This window comes from Crinia signifera, chromosome 3, assembly GCF_055691185.1.
Source record: "Crinia signifera chromosome 3, ASM5569118v1, whole genome shotgun sequence".
Classification (NCBI taxonomy): Eukaryota; Metazoa; Chordata; class Amphibia; order Anura; family Myobatrachidae; genus Crinia; species Crinia signifera.
The window spans coordinates 104,256,917-104,276,300 of record NC_139219.1 but is presented as its reverse complement, the minus strand read 5'-3'; the positions used below and the strand labels follow the sequence as shown (position 1 = coordinate 104,276,300).

General features: G+C 42.2%; 1 protein-coding gene across 1 annotated transcript in view; it reads left to right on the top strand.

Moving 5' to 3' along the window:
- Positions 1-18,328, top strand: part of TMEM242 (transmembrane protein 242) — a 42,477-nt gene extending 24,149 nt beyond the window's left edge. The window contains exon 4 of the mRNA XM_083176339.1: positions 17,563-18,328. Within this exon, the coding sequence (XP_083032465.1) occupies positions 17,563-17,676 (114 nt within the window). The 3' untranslated portion in view covers positions 17,677-18,328. The remainder of the gene's footprint in view (positions 1-17,562) is intronic.
- The last annotated feature ends 1,056 nt before the right edge of the window (positions 18,329-19,384 follow it).

Genomic DNA, 19,384 nt, shown 5'->3' with positions numbered 1-19,384 from the left:
GAGAAGTCCGGACCATACATCACCATCGCTATGTGGCATACACACGGGCCATGTGTGCTTAATTTCTAAGCAATCTAGACAGATCGCTTACAAAATATGGAAGAATCTACCCATAAGCTTGAAAACTGATAAATGGGAAGTGATAATGTACCAGTCAATCACCATCCTAACTACCATGCTACAGGCTGTTTGGTGGTTTGTCGCTCTCCACCTTATCACTTTCTAATGCTTAGCACATTTCGCCCGCAGTGATTAGGCAGGCTGGAATTATGCAAAAAGGTTTAGAATGCTTTGTGATCTGGATTTGAGGAGAACGGTCCATTCCTTAGCAGAAAGTATGTATCTATTTAATTTAATGTGGCTTTGAATAGAAAGGGGGAGAGCTTGATAAACATAATTCCAATGTAGGAAAGAGTGGGAGGCAAACTGTGAAATCTCAAGTACTGTATCAAAACCTGTTAACAAAGCTACATTGAGAAATACAGGATTTAGAGATTCTTCAAGATTTAACTGCTTGCATGTATATGTCTGTCACATGACTCTAATGGTTTCTGTCAGGCTATGAGATACAGTATATTTTCATCCAATTAGGCAGAAAGCTAAATTGTGGAGCATTCTTATACTGTAAAAGTCTTTAAACAAAAATAATTGTACTCCTTAATAATTATATTATTTGTGACTTTCTGTGAATGAACATTCAGGTTAACGTTTGAAAAACAATTTAAAACCCATATATTAATTATATATTAAATGTGTTCACTTTATGCTGGGTACACACCAGAATAATTTATCCTCAGTTCCCCCAATTTCTATTGCAATATCGACTGATTGTATGTAAATTGGGCATGTTTTAGATCCGATTCTGATCCGATGCGATGGTCGTTTTGCAGATCCTAGCTGCTGCAGTCAGGATTTGAAATGATCCCTTCAACTGGGTACAGATCGTGATCGGATCGTGTGACCATCGTATGATCGTCTCATGATCTGCTCATGATCATGATCATTCTGGTGTGCCCCCCAAATTAGTTTATTATTCTTTAAATATACATAGCAAAGCTGATTTACAGGCCTATGCATACTTCCCGACCATGTAAACCTTTGAAGCTGGACCCCTGTGGCAATGTGCTCCCAAAAATGGGCATTTTCTCTGTTTAAAGGGGCGTCATCTCACGGGAATGCAGCCTCCACAAGCCACATCCCCTTTTCAGCACTATGGGGGCATGCCAAGAGCAATTTGAGCTGCTGGCATTCCCCCAGTCCCTCTGTCTTGCATAAAAATGTGAAGTGTACGGTCCGGTTCTTTTGGTTCCAGGGGATTGGAAAGGCAACAATTGGAGATAGATTTAAAGAGGCGGATGCAGTTGAATGAAGCTGCTTTTATTGTTTGCAGTTTAACAAAAGAAAATATTGCGGCTCCTGGCCGACGGTTGACTGCTACTACACGATCAATCATACAATGCACGGTAAACAATAATAAACACTTCCGTATACAAGAATTTAGATGACGGTAATGCCCTCTCTATAACACTGGACTCTAAACCAGAATCTTGGCATCCCCTTGACCATATTCAGCGGACAACTTGCATAGGGTTAACCAACAATATCATTACCTTTAATGTATCAAGCAATCAACTTAATTTATCCTAATAACCAAAATGTATACAATGCCTAACAAAGTGTGACCAAAAGGTACCGGTACCCAATTACTGTCCTGGACCCAAATCTAGGATTCGGGCTGTGCACAGGAGGAAACTTACAACTCCCCGGGGAAGGTGTCTCTGATGGAGAACCCAGCCTTCCTTCGGATCAATAACCTGGGTATCACTTGAAGCAGGCCTTCCTACGGATCAGTAACCTGGGGTAACACGTTAATCTGAGGAATGGAGCTGCTGTATCCTGGTCTGCCCTTAACCTGGTGACGCTATCACTACTAAAGAGCTGAAGGGTTTCCTCAGTGTAGGGACGGCTGTGTCTGCACGCTGGTCTTCTATTGATTGATAAGGGGGAATAACCCTCCACAACCTGTTGGGCTAATTTAGGTACCCCCCTTTCTATACTGCCCAGTAACTGTCAGGCCCCCCCTACTGTAGATCCCACTTGCTTGAGGCACGCTATATGGGTGCCCAATGGTGACCACCCGGGCCAGACTCACGGTTCTGTAGGAGTTGCCAGGTGGAGGGGGCTTCCTGCCCAGGTAGGCTCCAGCCGGGGTCCTCCGGCCACCTCTGTGCCTCTGCTCTGCATGGCTGCTTTCACACACAAATCAGTCTGCCCCTCTTCCACAGGGTGGCTGGTATCACTTGTTGCCGGGTGCCTGTCTGGGCGGGACGCCGGGGACACAGGCTTTCTGGTGTGCGGCACTGTGAGGAGACTTCAGCGGTGCCGGTGCTGGGGTCGGAACTCTCAGTGCCAACAGCCGGGGGAAAGATATTTAACCCCTTCCACGCCGCAAGGCTAATCTTTAACGTTCTGCTAAGGAGGACCCGATGCAGGGTACCACAAATAGATTACATTGGTCAACATGAAGATCAGTGTACTATTTTGTCCCATATTCTTTAAAATTGTAAATCTTTAATCCCCTGACATTAATACCCCAATATCATAGACACACTGGACTATGGAAGTGGCTGGCGGTGCCTGGGAATGGCGGTGTTTAATTTAAAATAGTGATTGCTACAATAGATAAAGAAAAAGTAAATCCAGGCACAAAGTGTATTGGAGCAAAAGGAAGGATTTTACTCCAGCGTAATAGGGAAAAATGAATTTCAAAAATAACAGCAGCAAGATGCACCCTCACAGCGATACTTACCCACACAGAAATCCAGAAACAGCCCAAAACAGTGACTCGCACACATATGAATAGATAGTTAATAAAAATACAGTCATAGCTGCTGCAGCACCTCACGCGTTCAGGCACCTGCAACTTTTACGTGGATATTCAGATAACCGAGAAATGGTTATGCCCGTATGGGGATAGTCACGTAATCGCTCTGGTGGCCATCTTGGTATGGTTGCACCTACACATGACTTTAACAGCGGGTGTCCGGAAAGGCAGGCTTCGATGGAAGCACGCGTGACCTCATATGTAATGCATACGTGCACACTTTCATTGTCTGCAAATGCAGAATGACCAGGGGCCATGGGTGTGGTCATGTCATGAGGGGGTGTGGTCACATTATGCATTATGCCACCCACCGTAATGCCCATTATGCCACCCACCGTAATGCCCATTATGCCACCCACCATAATGCCCATTATGCCACCCACCATAATGCCCATTATGCCACCCACCATAATGCCCATTATGCCACCCACCGTAATGCCCATTCCACATTATGCCACCCACCGTAATGCCCATTACACATTATGCCACCCACTGTACTACCTATTACACATAATGACCCCTGAAGTGCAGCTTATATATATAATGACTCCTGCAGTGACGCATACATGCATAATGCCCCTGCAGTGCCACTTACACATAATGCCCCTGTAGTGTCTCAGACATAATGAACTCTGCAGTGCCGCTTACATGCATATGTTCCCTGTAGTGCCTCATACATAATGCCCCCTGCAGTGCCCATGTGGCTATCACCTCCCCGGGTCTTCACTCACAACAATCCCTGAAGGGAGGAGAGCAAATCGCAGGCTTTTCCTACACCTCTAGCTGCCATTTCACATAGGGCAATGGCTCATGAGACAATTGGAACACGCGGCCTGGCAGCCCAATCACTGTGGCTGCTGGCACGCAGGCTCTGATTGTCTCACAAGCTAATACCACATTTGAAATGGCAGAGGGCTGCCGAAGAGTTAGGAAAAGCCACCGCTCCTCTGAAGCGCAGCAGCAGTAGCTGTGGGTGAATGGTTGCATCCCGGATCACCCCCCAGTTTCGCCTATGATCCGGACAGTTGGGAAGTATGGTCTGTGTACTAAGCTTTGGAGATACTTAGGAGGTGATTTACAGTCTGATTCTGGTTTGCAAGGAATGTAAAATAAAGCACACAACTGGGCAAAACCATATTGCACTGCAGGTGGGGCAGATGTATTGTGCAGAAAGGTTAAGATTTTAGTGGGTTATATTTTTTTCTGTGCAGCGTAAATACTGTCTGCTTTTATGCAGCCAACAAACGTTAGACGGATTTATCCTTACACTACAATTTAGTTGTCAGTAGTCTTTTTTTGCTTGCAAACCTGAATAAGGCCCTTAATCTTTACTCCTAGGGCAAGATGTACTTAGCCTTAAAAAGTGATAAAATGGAGAGCGATGAACCACCAACCAATCAGCTCCTACCTGTCGTTTTTCAAACCCAGCCTGTGACATGGCAGATAGGAACTGATTGGCTGGTGGTTTATCACTGTTTTATCACTTTTTAAGCTTAGTATATCTGGCCTCTAGAGAGATGAGAGTACCCTCTGCTGCGTATTTTTTGACCGTCGTCAGCATCTGGTTGTAATGGTGTATTGATGAATCACAAGGGATTATTCTATGGTATTGCTAAGGAAAAAAGTGCACTTTATGGTAATTGTATTAAACTGGTCATTTATTATGGTAGATCTTATCAAGTATATTAATACTAATTGAAATGTGCAAGAGGGTATACTTTGTTTTGTAAGTTTGTATGTAAGGAAATTGAACTGGACAAGTGATATTGCTTTAGTTTTGTCTGAACAGAATGAGCTGAAGCATAATTAAAAATGTTGTAAACAGATAATATTCTCTATACAGAGTGTATTGGCAGCAATTGCTGGGTTATAATGTGCTACTGTCACCTACAGGATGGTGGAGTTATTTCAGTTTTAGTAGCTTGGTAGTGAATGTTTACTATACTATTAGAGGATTCGACCTTTTCTGATGTAAGTCAAAGTTAGAATTACTTAGGGGCAAGCTTAATGATATTATTTTTCTACATTCTATTATTATTAATATTTTTCCACCCTTTTCATATTATTTATAAATTTATCAAAGGCAATTAGAGGAGAATTCGCAAATTCTCATACAAAGGGCCAGATTCTCTAAGCTTCAAAAGTGATAAACTGGAGAGTGATAAACAGCCGGCCAATCAGCTCCTACCTGCCATGTCACAGACTGTGTTTGAAAAATGTTAATCAGGAGCTGATTGGCTGGCTGTTTATCACTCTCCATTTTATCACTTTTGAAGCTTAGGTGAATCTGGCCTAAACACTTTGGGGTCGATCCTATTAGTCCCGAAGGGTGTGCGTTGCCGTTCGGGCGCCATTTTAACACTGAAAACCGCACCAAATAGGGCCAAACTAGCACCCTTCGCATGGCCGAATTCTCTTAAAAGTGCTCGCACCCCTATGGAGGTGCGAGCACTTTTAAGTGAATTCGGCCCATCGTAAAGTGCACCCGGTGTTGTAATGATTCACAATCATGAATCATCTGCAACCTTTGGGACTAATAGGATCAACACCTTTAAATCTGTTCACTAAAATAATAAGAATTTATTTTCCATAGAGGTACAGTTTTCTAAAAATATTGTGTCCAGGGAGAGGATTCACAGGGACAATGTAATCTCACAAGATTTGTCCCTGCATATAATAGTTGATACATCCTTGCTTTGTATTCCTGTATTGTACTGTGATTTTGAGATATATAGAAAAAGAGTAATTGTCTTATATAAAATGAGGAAAAATTAGATAAAATAAAAACAATTAAACTGCTGAAGATGGTACCTAAAATAAATAAACAAGATTTTTATAAGGCCAATGTTTATCAGCTCTTTTTTGATTGGTTGGTAAGGGTATGCGGGTGAGGCAGTCTGTTTCCTTGGGGTTTCCGGTATGCTAAACTATCCCTATGATACCTTTTTGTGTCCTCTTCTAGACTTATAGGGATTTTAGAGTATTGTTCTCCGCCTGACAGCTTGCTGCTGTGTGGCGGGTTGTGGTCTCTTCGTACTGTCCTGTCTTCGTACTGCTGAAGCAGATGGTTTCCGCCAAATTTGAGAAACTTTCTGTTTTTAACTTACGCCTTTTTGAATAAAGTTTTGTGTAAAAAAAGAATGAAAAACCAAATAAATATAGGGAATCAACAAAAGGGGAGCATCCTAGACAAAGAGTGCGTGCTTGAAACACTTTGGTTGGCTGACCACCAACAACGGGAAGCGCACACAGCCGAGCTTCCGGTCAGACTGAGAAGACGGGATGGGACGAAGAGACAACACGCAGTTGAAAGTATTGAGTTTGAGAATGCATACCTCTGTAAATAGACCAAGATACAGAACATACAATTTTCTGTTTGGTTTGTATAAAAGAGCTTCTACGTAGTTAAACATTTCAGGAGTTTATTGGAATAGATAATTATTTGCGATTTAATTCATAATATTTCTACTTGATCCTCGCAATATATACATGCAGCATATCAGGAGAAGGAGGAGTCAATTTACTAAAGCTTCCAAAAATTAAAAGATGATGTTTCCTATGGCAACGGATCCGATTCTGTCTATCATTTTCTAGGATGCAATAGAGAAATGATAGACGAATCCTCTTTAGATTTTTAGTAGCTTTAAAAGAGTTATTCAGTAGTCTGCAACCTTAAATATCTCTACCTAATCATGACCGTTCACACCTATAAATAATATATGGTACTTGTGTAATAACTGGGTGCCCGATTTTGAGATCGGGTCGGAAAGCATCGCATCGCATGCAACCAAATCGCATGCGATGCGATTGACGCGATTTTCCATAGGGTTCAATGTTAAAATGGTCCTGTTCGTTTCCCCACTATCCAAGTGGGCATAGAGTTGATTTTATATAGCGTGGCAAGCGCAGCGAGCCACCGAGCCCGAAGCGTGGCGAGCCCCGCGGAATACATTTTAAGTAATCCGCGTCCCCTCGCGGGGCTTGCCACGCTTCGGGCTCGGTGGCTCGCCTCGCTATATAAAATCAACTATATGCCCACTTGGATAGTGGGGAAATGAACAGGACCATGTAACATTGAATCCTATGGAAAATCGCATCCATCGCATCGCATGCGATAGACACGATTTTACCGCTAAATCGCGTTGCATCTGATTGTATGTCTTAAGTTAAGGCATACAATCAAATAATCGGGCGTCCAGATATTACACAAGTACCTAATATATTACTTGCAGAATACATCAATTGCCAGCTACCACTCGTTTCTTCGATGTGCATATAGCATAAACCATGCATTTTTTATTTTATTTTAATATTCACAATAAAGCAAAGGAAACCTTTCCTCAGTGCTGAAATAACAAATTCAGACAGACTAATTCAACCTTTCAGAACCTAAATGATCTACTATAGTAAACATATAAAAAAGTATTGAAAGTCCAAGTTTCATATAAACTACATCTGGAGCCCAGGGAACATTGTTATTGTGCTGCCGCAGTAATTTTTCCACTGGTTAGGATAACATTAAGGCTGTGCACTCCCTATGTCCAATTTGCCTGGGTGTATGATATTGCAGCTGAAAATATCTCATTACAGAGTACTCCAGGCATGAAAACAAATGTCCCAAGAGAACTGTGTTGATCAGAGATCCCAGGCAGAAGTGTTTATTTGATGTCATGGTTACGTTCAGGAACAAGATGGGAAAATAGCACTTTATTTGCTAGTTATTTATCATAGGTTTACAAAATAAAAACAATCTACAAGACACCTCTTTGGATATTTCTGTACAGGGGTATTTCTCCCTTCCTTCCATCTTGGCAGAGAGTTTAAATCCCTGCACTGACCAGAAGACCGGCACCAGAATCCTGACTGTCTGCATTTTTTGTTTGTCTCCTCCATCATCACGCAACTACTAATAAATGTGGGTACTTGTTTCCTAGCACGGTGCCAGCGATAAAAATTGTATCCCTTGGGACCCCCGAAATCGCATCGGTCGCATCGCATGCAACCAAATCGCATGCGATGCGATCGACGCGATTTTTACATTGGAATCAATGTAAAATGGCCCCCAGACCCCAATTTTTATTGTTTCCCAACCCTGATGGGTCAAATGTCCCCCCATTGTTAACGCCACCCCACGATCAACCTGAAGCGTGGCGAGCGCAGCGAGCCCGTGAGAGGCGGCGGTACATGGTACGCGTCCTCCGACCTTTTCATACCCCCACTATCCATGTCGGCATGGAGTTGATTTTATATAGTGTGGCGAGTGCAGGGAGCCACCGAGCCCGAAGCGTGACGAGTGTAGCGAGCCCAGCGCATTACTTCACAGGTATTACGCGGGGCTCGCTGCGCTCGCCGCGCTGCGCTTGCCACACTATATAAAATCAACTCCACGCCGACGTGGATAGTGGGGGTATGAAAAGGTCGGAGGACGCGTACCGACGCCCCTCGCAGGCTCGCTTCGGGTTGCCGTTCATCATGGGGTGGCGTTAACAATGGGGGGGCATTTGTCATGTAAAATACCCATAAGGGTGGGTATACAATGAAAAATCGGCCCATTTAACATTGTTCCCTATGTAAAATCGCATCGGTCGCATTACCTTAAGGCATGCGATGGACGCGATTTTTTAATTGTTGGGTAAAAGGCTAAAAATAGCCCTGAAATCGCGGCGGTCGTGTCCATCGCATACCTTAACTTAAGGTATGCGATCACCTACGACAGGCGCCGTGCTAGGAAACAAGTACCTAAATTTGTATTCAATTTTTACCATTGTATAGCTTTGTGTCGTAGAATGAACCTGAGGTATGTACTTGTATTATCTCAATGTGACATCTGGGAGAGGAGCAATAAAGGCAAAACCAGCTGCTTGGCGCATGAAGTGTGCAGGCTCCTTAAGTCCAAATGTGTCTTATTAGTTCTTATTATTTTCACTAACCTGTCAGTCCATTGTTATTTGAGCACTATAGCTCCCTGTTAAAATCTTTCTGTGCCGTTATTCTGCTTTTCTAATACCTACATGTTATGTGCAATACATCATATCACATCATACCACACTAATGTTCTAAAGGTGCCCATACATGGTGCGATGATCGCACCTGTTATGAGCTGCATCGTAACACATGAGTTTTGCATGCGATTTGCGTGCAATGCGATCCGCGGGCAGTACAAAAAGTACGTGCAGCACATACTTTTTGTACTGTGCGATGCCCGCAGGAGCGCGCAACGCATTGCATAGTGTTATCGCATCCTGTATGGGCACCTTAAGAGATCAGAAGGTATGTTTACTAAAGGTTGATTGCCACCAATTTTGATTGATTTCAAATTAATGGAAATAGATTTAAATCAAATTTGTACTTCCGGGGCTAAAACACACTAAAAGTATGTACACACTGGGAGATTTTGAGCTGAAAGCAGATCAGTTTTCTCATTTGAGCTGCTTTCAGCTCAAAAGCCACCCAGTGTGTACAGGGCAGCGATGAGCACTGATACGCGCTCCTAGATCATCATCGGCGGCCGCTGCTCATCTGCTGGTATTACCACCACATGAGCGATGGGTGGATGCATGGGATGTTGCTATGGGCAACCAATCCAAATCTATTTATTTAGCACCTTCTAGAATATGATAGATCGCATGTGATTCGTTGCCCATATCAACATCCCTTCTTAGTAAATTTCCCCCATAGAGAGCGGTTTTAGGAAGCTGTGTAAGGCGTTGAAGAAGTTTGGTGTCTTTGATATGAATTTATTTTGCAGGTTTTTATTTTTTATTTTCCAGCATTGTGATAGCCCTAGATTTCACTAAACAACTATGCATGATGATGCACTATGATGTTGGCTCTGCATCATGAAGTATTTCAGTGATGTCATTGATTACAAATACGCACATCTTTTACCCTAAGACAAGGGAATCCATTTACAAACTGAGCAGGTCCCCAGGGACATGCTCTGCTGTGAAGCCAACAGTGTGAAGCTGCACAGCTGGGAGGACAGCACTGATGATTGTGAGGAGACCTACCTCCTCCCCTTTCCTCACCTCCTCTTGCCCTATCACCTCACCCACCTCGCTATTGCCTCACCCACTCTCGCCCCGTCACCTCAGCCTCCTCACCTCAACCGTCTGCATAACACCACCTCACCAACGCCTCACCTCCCATCACCCTGCCCTCACCCCCCTCTTGCCTCACTCTGACTCGCCGTCACATCATCCCCAGTTGACACACTCTGCCACCTCACCCCGCTCACCTAAACCCTCTAAGTCACCCCAACCTCACTGTCACCTCACCCTATCACTTCAGCCCCCTCTTGCCTCCCCGTTACCTCACCCTCAGTTGCCTCAACCTGCCACCTCACCCCCTCTCGCCTTACCCCTATGCTTCACCCCACCTTGCCGTGGCATCACCCCATTTCGATGTCACCTCACCTTCCCTTTACCCTGTCACCTCTCTTGCCTTACCCTCCCTTCGCCTTACCCTCTTTCACCTCCTGCTTTGCCTCTGTCTATAACACCTTTTTCTTCCTGACGCACACACTCTTGTTTGCACTCCCTGACACCCCCTCTCTCCCTGACACATGCACACTCTTCTTTTCTCGAAATTCTTACTACTGCTCGCACCCCTCATGCTTCTCCCCCTTTCTCTGACACCCTCTCTCATTCCCTTTTTCCATAACTATTTCTCTCTCCCTCTTTCTCTGACTCCCTCTTTGTCTCTCACCCCTCATCCTCCCAGAAACAGTGGAGTAGGACCCCTACTTTATAAAGTGAGAGGTCCCCCGGGACCCACACATTTTTTTCACTGCGCACGATCACTGCATGCGACAAATTAATTGTCAACTGGGAATGTAGTGGGAAGATGAGCACTACCAGCTTTTGAGTGATCCATTTAAAAATTTGCCCTGTCATGAAATTGAAAGGGGGTCTTAGTGCTCAAGTCCTGCAGCAGTCTTGTCTATGTGTAACAAAGAAAGATTGATGGAGATGTAGCAAAGCTTGGAGAGAGATAAAGTACCAGCCAGTTAGTTCCTACAAGAACTGTCATTTGATACAAAAAAGTGCCCTCAAGTAATATCAAGTTTGGCAACCTTCAAACCGCTTATTGCATAATGCTGCTATAGCAGTGGTGAATTTCCCACTATGCACTTGCTTAGAGGCGGCTATTGCTGGAGTGCTACCTAGCAGTGGATTCTTTTATTGTTCTTTTGATTTTTTTTTTTTATATTATTTTGTAACTCTGTGTAGACCAATAGGGGTAATTTAGACCTGAAAATTTGCATGGTAGCCATTTATCGATACACTGCACATGTGTATGGCCCGTGGTATGCATGCGTGAGGCCCTGCAGAGCTGAAGTCCTGCTACTTTTTGTATTCACCCGCCATTCGCAAGGCGCAAGCGTGCCTAGAAAAATACTGGCAGTGTCTGGGTAACCACTAGGTGTGCCTGAGAGTTTTAGGGGGAGGCTGTGTGACTTCAGCTCCAGGCCGGATATGCCTTTTTCCATCACACCGCAGAGTAAGGGCAGTATTCAATGCTCAATATTCACCATTTTTTAAGGCGAATCGAGCTGTGTCACTGAAAATCTGATTCACCCTATTCAATGTTCACTGTTTGCCGAAAGCGAACAGTGAATGCCCTCCCATTCTCCGTGTCATGCTCGGTGCAATTCGCTGGTGTATTTCAGTGGGGTTTTCACTGTGATTCGCCGAGAGTGTATTCAATGCTAGGATGGAGAACTGCTTTCAGTATGATTTACCCGTGATTCATTGTTTTGCATTCGACATATATATATATATATATATATATAATCAAAAGAATGACCCCACGTGCGCCCTAAAGTTGTAAGCAGCTACTCTATGGCCCCCCTGTTAGTGGGAAGCAGTGTTAGAAATGGGAAGAAAAGAGGTATAGAGAGCGCTCTCTATACCTCTTTTCTTTATATATATATATATATATATATATATATATATATATATATATATATATATATATATATATATATATATATATATATTGCAATGCGGTCCGGCACTCACTTCAACGCGGCATCTGCCCCGGTGCCCATCCAGTCGGTAGGATAGTGGAAGAAAGAGACTGGCACTCAGAGGTCTTAATACAAAGCGTGTATTCACAACAAGTGAAAAAACATCGAACGTTTCGGGGCTGCGCCTTGACAAAGGGGCGCAGCCCCGAAACGTTGATATATATATATATATATATATGTATGTATGTATGTATGTAGGTATGTATGCATGTATGTATATTTAACTATTTTTATTTTGGGGGCCGCTTATTACATATTCATTGCACCTGGTCCTGCTCATTACATATGCATGGAGCAGGACCAGCTCCCTCCACCACCTCCCCTGCCAGCTATCCCCGGGGGTAGCTTCTGCTGCCTCTGTCCCTGCCAGCCCTCATTCTCCCCCACACATTCCGGTGCAGGCAGGGAGGCTTCCATCTCTCTGCCTTCCGCCATCCCCCCCCGGCTCCCTGCGGCATTCGTCGGCGGGGTTAAAAATCGCCGTCAGGGGCAGCTAGCCCCTGAGGCGTTGAATAGGGGCAGAGAGGGCTGGCAGCGAATGCTCCTAAACAGGATTTGCTGCACATAGTGAAAAATCTCATTGAATACTGGCCTAAGTCTCTGGGCACAAGTATTCACAGGCTCAGAATAGCCAGTGTAAAAACTGGACGAGGGTGAAGAAGTTACGATGGGTATTGGACATATTCCCTTGGCTGTGAATAGATTTGTAACCATACACATCCATTCACACATCCATCACATTAATTTGCAAGGCGGGATTTCACTGTAGCGGGGCAGTGGTTTAATTGAATGCTGGCCGTTGCGATCAGGTCTGAATTATCCCCAATGAGAATCTTAAACTTTATACTTTGTAACCTAAAAAGATTATACCATCATATTAAAGATCTCATGATCCCTTTTTATTTCCAAGTCTTTTATAATAGCACTGTATGGACTTCTGACCTTTTACATGGTTCCTTAGTGAGTTGTATTATCTCTAATTATTGTTTGGTATACACATATCGTAGAATACATTCCATATACACTGAAGAAGACTTTATGATTTTTGGGGTATTTTTTATACAAAAGTTATTTAAATAGAACAGGTATTTTTACAATAATCGGTGTTGTCCCTCTGTTATCCCAGATAGGACCAGTGTGTGATAAATATAGCTTGGCAATGAAAGGCATGCTCATATCATGTTTACATGTGGAGCAACATTTAGATAATTGCTTTACAAACAATCCAAAATAAATGGTGTGTGGTTGTTTCCAAAGCTATTTCTATCGCAGCAAGTCTTAAAAGATGTAGCAGAAAAACAGGAACATGCCTTTTTCTGATCGCCTCGTTCCACAGCTAATCCATGTAATTCATTACTAGCGAGTCAGCGTTCTATTCCCTGCAGCATTACATGAAAGACATGGCCAAGAAAGAGACGAGTCCCAATTGGACCGCGTGACACTGATGCCACTCAGTGTTCTACTTCAAAGACATAATCACTAGTTCCCACATGAGCAGCGTGAAAGCATTTCCACCAGTTACAAGACCAAAATAGAAAGTTAATGGAATCTGGGTCTGGATTCATTTTTTTTTTTCTTTTTTCCCCCTTGTTCTATAAAAGTCAGACATTTTAAAAAGCAAGATAATATGTCTGAGGAATGTTCGTGACTCCTTGAGTGTAGATATTGTAGTCATTTACAAAGTATGTTTTTGTCCCCTTCCCCCACCCTACCTCCACTTTAATGCACAAGATATTCTTAACCTTTGACATCCATTCTTCCTGTTGGAAACTTTAGGAAATGGTCTTCTGTAGATCCACAAAACGTTATCAGAGCTTATATATACACTTAAATGTACTAACTCTTCTAAAAATTAAGAGGTTATGTTTCCTATAGCAACCAATCAGGTTATGTCTATTATCTCTCTATTGCATCCTAGTAAATATTAGACATTATCTGATTGGTTGCTTTGGTTACCATCACATCTTTCAATTTTTAGAAACTTAAATACATTTTCACCTTATTGGCCAAGTTGTTATCATTATCTGGTAATTTTATGCAAAGTAAATATTCCTAGAAACATATACTTGGACATTCAACAGACATTGCTGACGCAGGATGTATAAGCACAGAAAGGAGGCAGTATTTTGACTGTTTTCTTGCGACCGTTCCACCGACCATAGACTTAACCGACCGTCCAGAAACACCAGCCGATACGCACGTACACACCTGTACAATTTTACTTGCAATGTCCAATGTACTCCCGTCCAAAAGTCTCAAGAAAAAGATTGTACCACTGTACACACTCTCTCGATTGTCATTGCATGATGGTTAACACCCCTGTTGCACAGGTACTTGTAGTGCCACATAAAAAGATGTAGTCAGCCGGCAGGGTGACTAGAGACAAACATACAGCAAATAGCCGGGGTGCGTGTCTAGATGTAGTCAGCCGGCTACAAGTACCTGTGCAGCAGGGTTGTTAACCATCATGCAATGACAATCGAGAGAGTGACTACATGCTGTGCTGTAGCAGAGATCATGCAGCTATGGAACGCCCACATGGGCGTTCCAGCTTTGGCAGTATAATCGCAAGAACGGCCAGCATATCGATCGAACGTGCGTACACACTGCACTTTTGTTCCGATATGGGCTCGTCCTGTCGGATGAAAATTAAACAGCACTGAACCTTCGACCGACCGAGTATGGACAGACAAGACCGTTTTTGGACGTTTATCGCTCGTACAGAGGGAGTCGGGACAGCGTACACACCTATACAAATGAACGGCCTTCCGACCCAGAAGGGAAGAACGGCCAGACGATTGTGTATATGTGTACCCAGCTTAAGTGTCATTTGTGTGGAATCCATACCTAGAAAAATCCAGACAAAAGGTGGTCAAAAAATATACCTTGTATACTGTAGGTTTTGCTATGTTCAGAAAAATATTTGTTAAACTGACTGTATGCAGATAGTTTGCCATAGCAAGACTCCCTGGAGTGTCATGGTTGCTTATTGTCATGCTTCTCTGATTTGCTTCACTTTCGGGGTGTGTTAGAGCCAAATCTTGTGTGAATGGCTTATTGTATTCTATTATACAGTATGTATACTGAATTGTTCCATACAGAATTGCAAATCTATACATACAGTAATAACAGAGCCTGTGCTATTGCAACAAGCATACCCTATACTCGTATGTACCTTTCATTGTAATTGAGTACTTACACAAAGCTATTTGTGTTGATGTCATATAAACTATACTGTACATTTTGGTACTTGTATACTATCACGGCTCCCATCGCATGCCATCGCATGCCATATGTAGTGGCATGCGATGCGATTTTTCCGGGTTTTTATGCATTTGTTGTAAAAATCGCATGCCATCGCATGCCATGCGATTTTGATCACAAATGCATCCAAATGCATTTAAATTACTAGCAAACATGTTAAATGCACCCCAAATGTCTTTTTTCACACTGTACCACCCCCACTATCAACACCAACCCGAAGCGTGGCGAGCGGCGGCGGTACGCTTCCTACGACCTTTTCATACCCCCCACTATCCACGTCGGCGTGTAGTTGAGAATAGAAAGTGTGGCGAGCCACCGAGCCCGAAGCGTGGCGAGGGGACGTGGATACCTTCACAGGTATCCGTGTCCCCTCGCGGGATTCACAGCTATCCGTGTCCCCTCGCTGCGCTCGCCACGCTTCGGGCTCGGTGGCTCGCTGCGCTCGCCACACTTTCTATTCTCAACTCCACGCCGACGTGGATAGTGGGGGTATGAAAAGGTCGTAGGACGCGTACCGCCGCCCCTCGCGGGCTCGCTGCGCTCGCCACGCTTCGGGTTGGCATTCATAGTGGGGGTGGTACAGTAACAAATGCCCTTTGGGGTGCATTTAACATGATTTTAACACGTCAATGATTTCTGTGAAAAATGGCATCGCATCGGATGGCATGCGATGCGATTTTTTCCTATACGATGCCCATCGTGGGAGCCGTGTTACTACACAAGTACCTACATTTTAACAATATAGAAATGAATAAAAACAATAAATAATTAGTAGCCCTTAACATTGAACTATTTTTAAATACTATATAAAAAATGAAGATGAAATTACATTATAGCTAAATATTATTTTGTCCGATAATTTAAATTATTTATAATCTGGATATGTTTTATTTTTACCATTATTATATGTCCTAAGCATTTTTCCTCAGTTTTTTTTTTTTTTATTTACAAGTTTAGCTTCCAGCATTAGAAGCTTGGTATAGGGCAGTGGTTCCCAAAGTTTTTGGCATCACGGCACCCTAGAGTATCAGTTGTAATCAGAATTTTTGTCAAGGCACCCCATGGCCAAAAGTTTCTTAAGAAATGTGTTGTTTTTTTTAAACAAACATTAAATTAAGTATATTGTGTTTATAGATCTTAGTATTAATTATTTGGTGAGGGACAGGATTCACTTGTATACACATCTTATGATTGGAAGTCACAAACACTGGTTTTGCCTAATACATTGACCATAAATACATTTAATTGGTCCTGGACTGCCAATGCACCCCTGCGAGTGTCCCGATGCACCCCAGGGTGCCATGGCATGTAGTTTGGGAGCCACTGGTATAGGGCATGAATCAAACACCAATAAAATGCTCTTTGAAAGTAAATCACTATAGCCGCATTTTCTCCCTGTTCTTGTGTGGATTTTCTCCAGGTACTCTGGTGTCCTCTAACAAAAATATTCTGGTAGATTAATTGTCTCCCTACATATAAATTAAGCCTAGTTTAATGCTGGGTACACACTATGCAATATACTCAGTCAACGATAATGTAAACTATTTCCCTTGAACTTCACAGAGCTTCAGGGAGTGCGCAATATTAACGATATTGTGCGTCAAGACTAGACAATATTATTGTGCATATCGTCTATTGCAGGCATGTCCAAACTGTGGCCCTCCAGCTGTTCTGAAACTACACATCCCAGCATGCCTTGCCATAGTTTTAGCATTCACGAATAGCAAAACTGTGGCACGGCATGCTGGGACTTGTATTTTCACAACAGCTGGAGGGCCATAGTTTGGACATGCCTGGTCTATTGAGTTCACACAATAGTATATCTAATGATATCGTTAGCATGCATGTTATTTAAAATATCTTCTAGTGTGTACCCAGCTTAAGTGTGGATATGTATGAATATTTTTGTAGTTCATAACTGGCAAAAAATGACTACTATTCATCCAATTCTAGGTTATTCTAGTGCCAGTGGAGTCATAGAATGGATGCAGGATGGAGTCAAGTATCAATTGCTGAAATGAGTTGGGTAGTCATTTTGGTTCATTCTTTCTGACAAAATCCTTCTTAGATGGGCAAAACCATGTGCACTGCAGGTGGGGCAGATGTAACATGTGCAGAGAGAATTAGATTTGGGTGGGGTTTTACTTCAAAGTGAGATCTATATTGCGGTGTAAAAATAAAGCAGCCAGTATTTACCCTGCACAGAAACAAAATTACTCACCCAAATCTAATTCTCTCTGCACATGTTACATCTGCCCCCCCTGCAGTGCACATGGTTTTGTCCATCTAAGAAGGATTTTGTCAGAAAGAATGAACCAAAATAAGGCCCTTAGTTTCTTAGTATTATATTGTAACTTTTTCTTTCTCATTTCTATTTCTTCAGCTTAAAGAATTTCGGGAAAAGATGCAGTCCATATTTCCAGCTATTCCTAAAAGCAAAGAACACACATCTAATCCCAAGCTGTTTACTTTGGAAGACCTTTTGAAGTCTAAGTAAGGAGTGTTCTACATCTGGAATAGTGTTGTCTTTGCAGGCATTGTCTGGATGGCAGATGAGCTCACACTAATATTGGGTTTATGCAACAATATAAATGGCCCAATGTGCCTAAATAACCACATAATACATGCTTTTCTTCCACCATAAAGACACCTTTAAACAATTATGACTGAATGCAAATATGGGCCGATATAATAATCTAATTTTGGATTGGCTTAAACTGTTCCTGCCATATTGGTGGTCACAGCAGTAACCAATCTGGCTGTTAAATCTTATTTAATATTTATGATTTGTGCTTTCCATTGGAATCTGATTACAGAAGTAACAAGTCATCAAGTCCACTTCCATTACCATTTTAGCTGCTGAAACGGATACATATGTTACTGAATGCTGACACAAATCCCAAAACTTCAAGTATTTTAGCTGTGATGTGATATTAAACCTACTGGTAAAGCTTGCATGGTTAAATTACTGGCATTGGCATTTTGTGTTGACCATAGTCACTGCTGTAGTGACTGTCAACTTGATGACTAAATTGTATACGACTTATATTGTGTTCATTTTCAACAGCAAGAAATGCAGTCTGTTTTTTTTTTTTTTTTTGTATTTAGAAATAAATTATTTTAATCAAAAAATAAAGTTTGTCATTTTACACAGTGTCCTTGTCTTTTTAAGTGAAGTAATATTTTTTTATAGACCACAAGATTGAGTTAAGTAAATGTAAGTGGTATATTCCCCTGATTAGTTTAGAATGCTAATCCCATTTTAATTAGTAATCACAGTTACAGTATGTGGTGCTGGTGCATAACGGTCTGTGATTTATGGTAGTAAAATCAAGTGTCCAGCAATATGTATTTGTCACAGTGTAACTCAATAAAAAATGCATATGATAAAGATGGAAGTTATATAGTAGTGGTGTTTATTAAAACCGCATATTTTGTAAAGCTAAAAAGACATCTATAATATAAATATTTAAAACTCAATATTAATAAGCAGCAGATTAACACCAGATTTACCAGATCTTGTGCAGTTCTCAGTAATCTCTGATAGATACAGTATAAATGCTTGGAAGATTATTTCCACGGTGTCCAAAATGCTGCAGGACTAAAATTTAAGTCTAATAATATGTATGTGCACAGATATGGATATCTCACGTAGTACCCACAGGCTAACCCTGCCCCATTTGGTATTCACATCAGGGGTATAGCTGACTGTGTTGTCTGACCTGTGGGTATTCATAGCTCATTGGCCACTTACCAGCTTCAACGCGTTTCTCTGCCTCCATATATTGGCAGCTTACTCAGAGGTGAGAATATAAGCAATTATAAAATTGTGAATTAAGAGCCAATGGATGTCACTTATTATAGCAATGTATCACAGGACTAGTTGTTCAGAATGGGTGGAGCAAGGTCCCAAATAATGTCCTGGTTAGATGTAGGCAAGGTCCTAAACTGGAAATGTGTGGTATAAACAAAGCTCATCCAATTTTGGCATAGGCAAAACTCAACGCGTTTTTCTGGGTTTCTGTCTTCCAGCTTCCTCCTGAGCAAGTGTGTATGTGTTAAGTGTCAGCCTTATAAATACCCCTTAAATAATATTGTGAGGATCTTCACCTATGGTATTCAGTTGATTAGTCATAAGAAACCATAATAAAAAAAAAAAAACTGAATTAATAAATTTTGGCAATTCTACATGTCACGTTAATTCA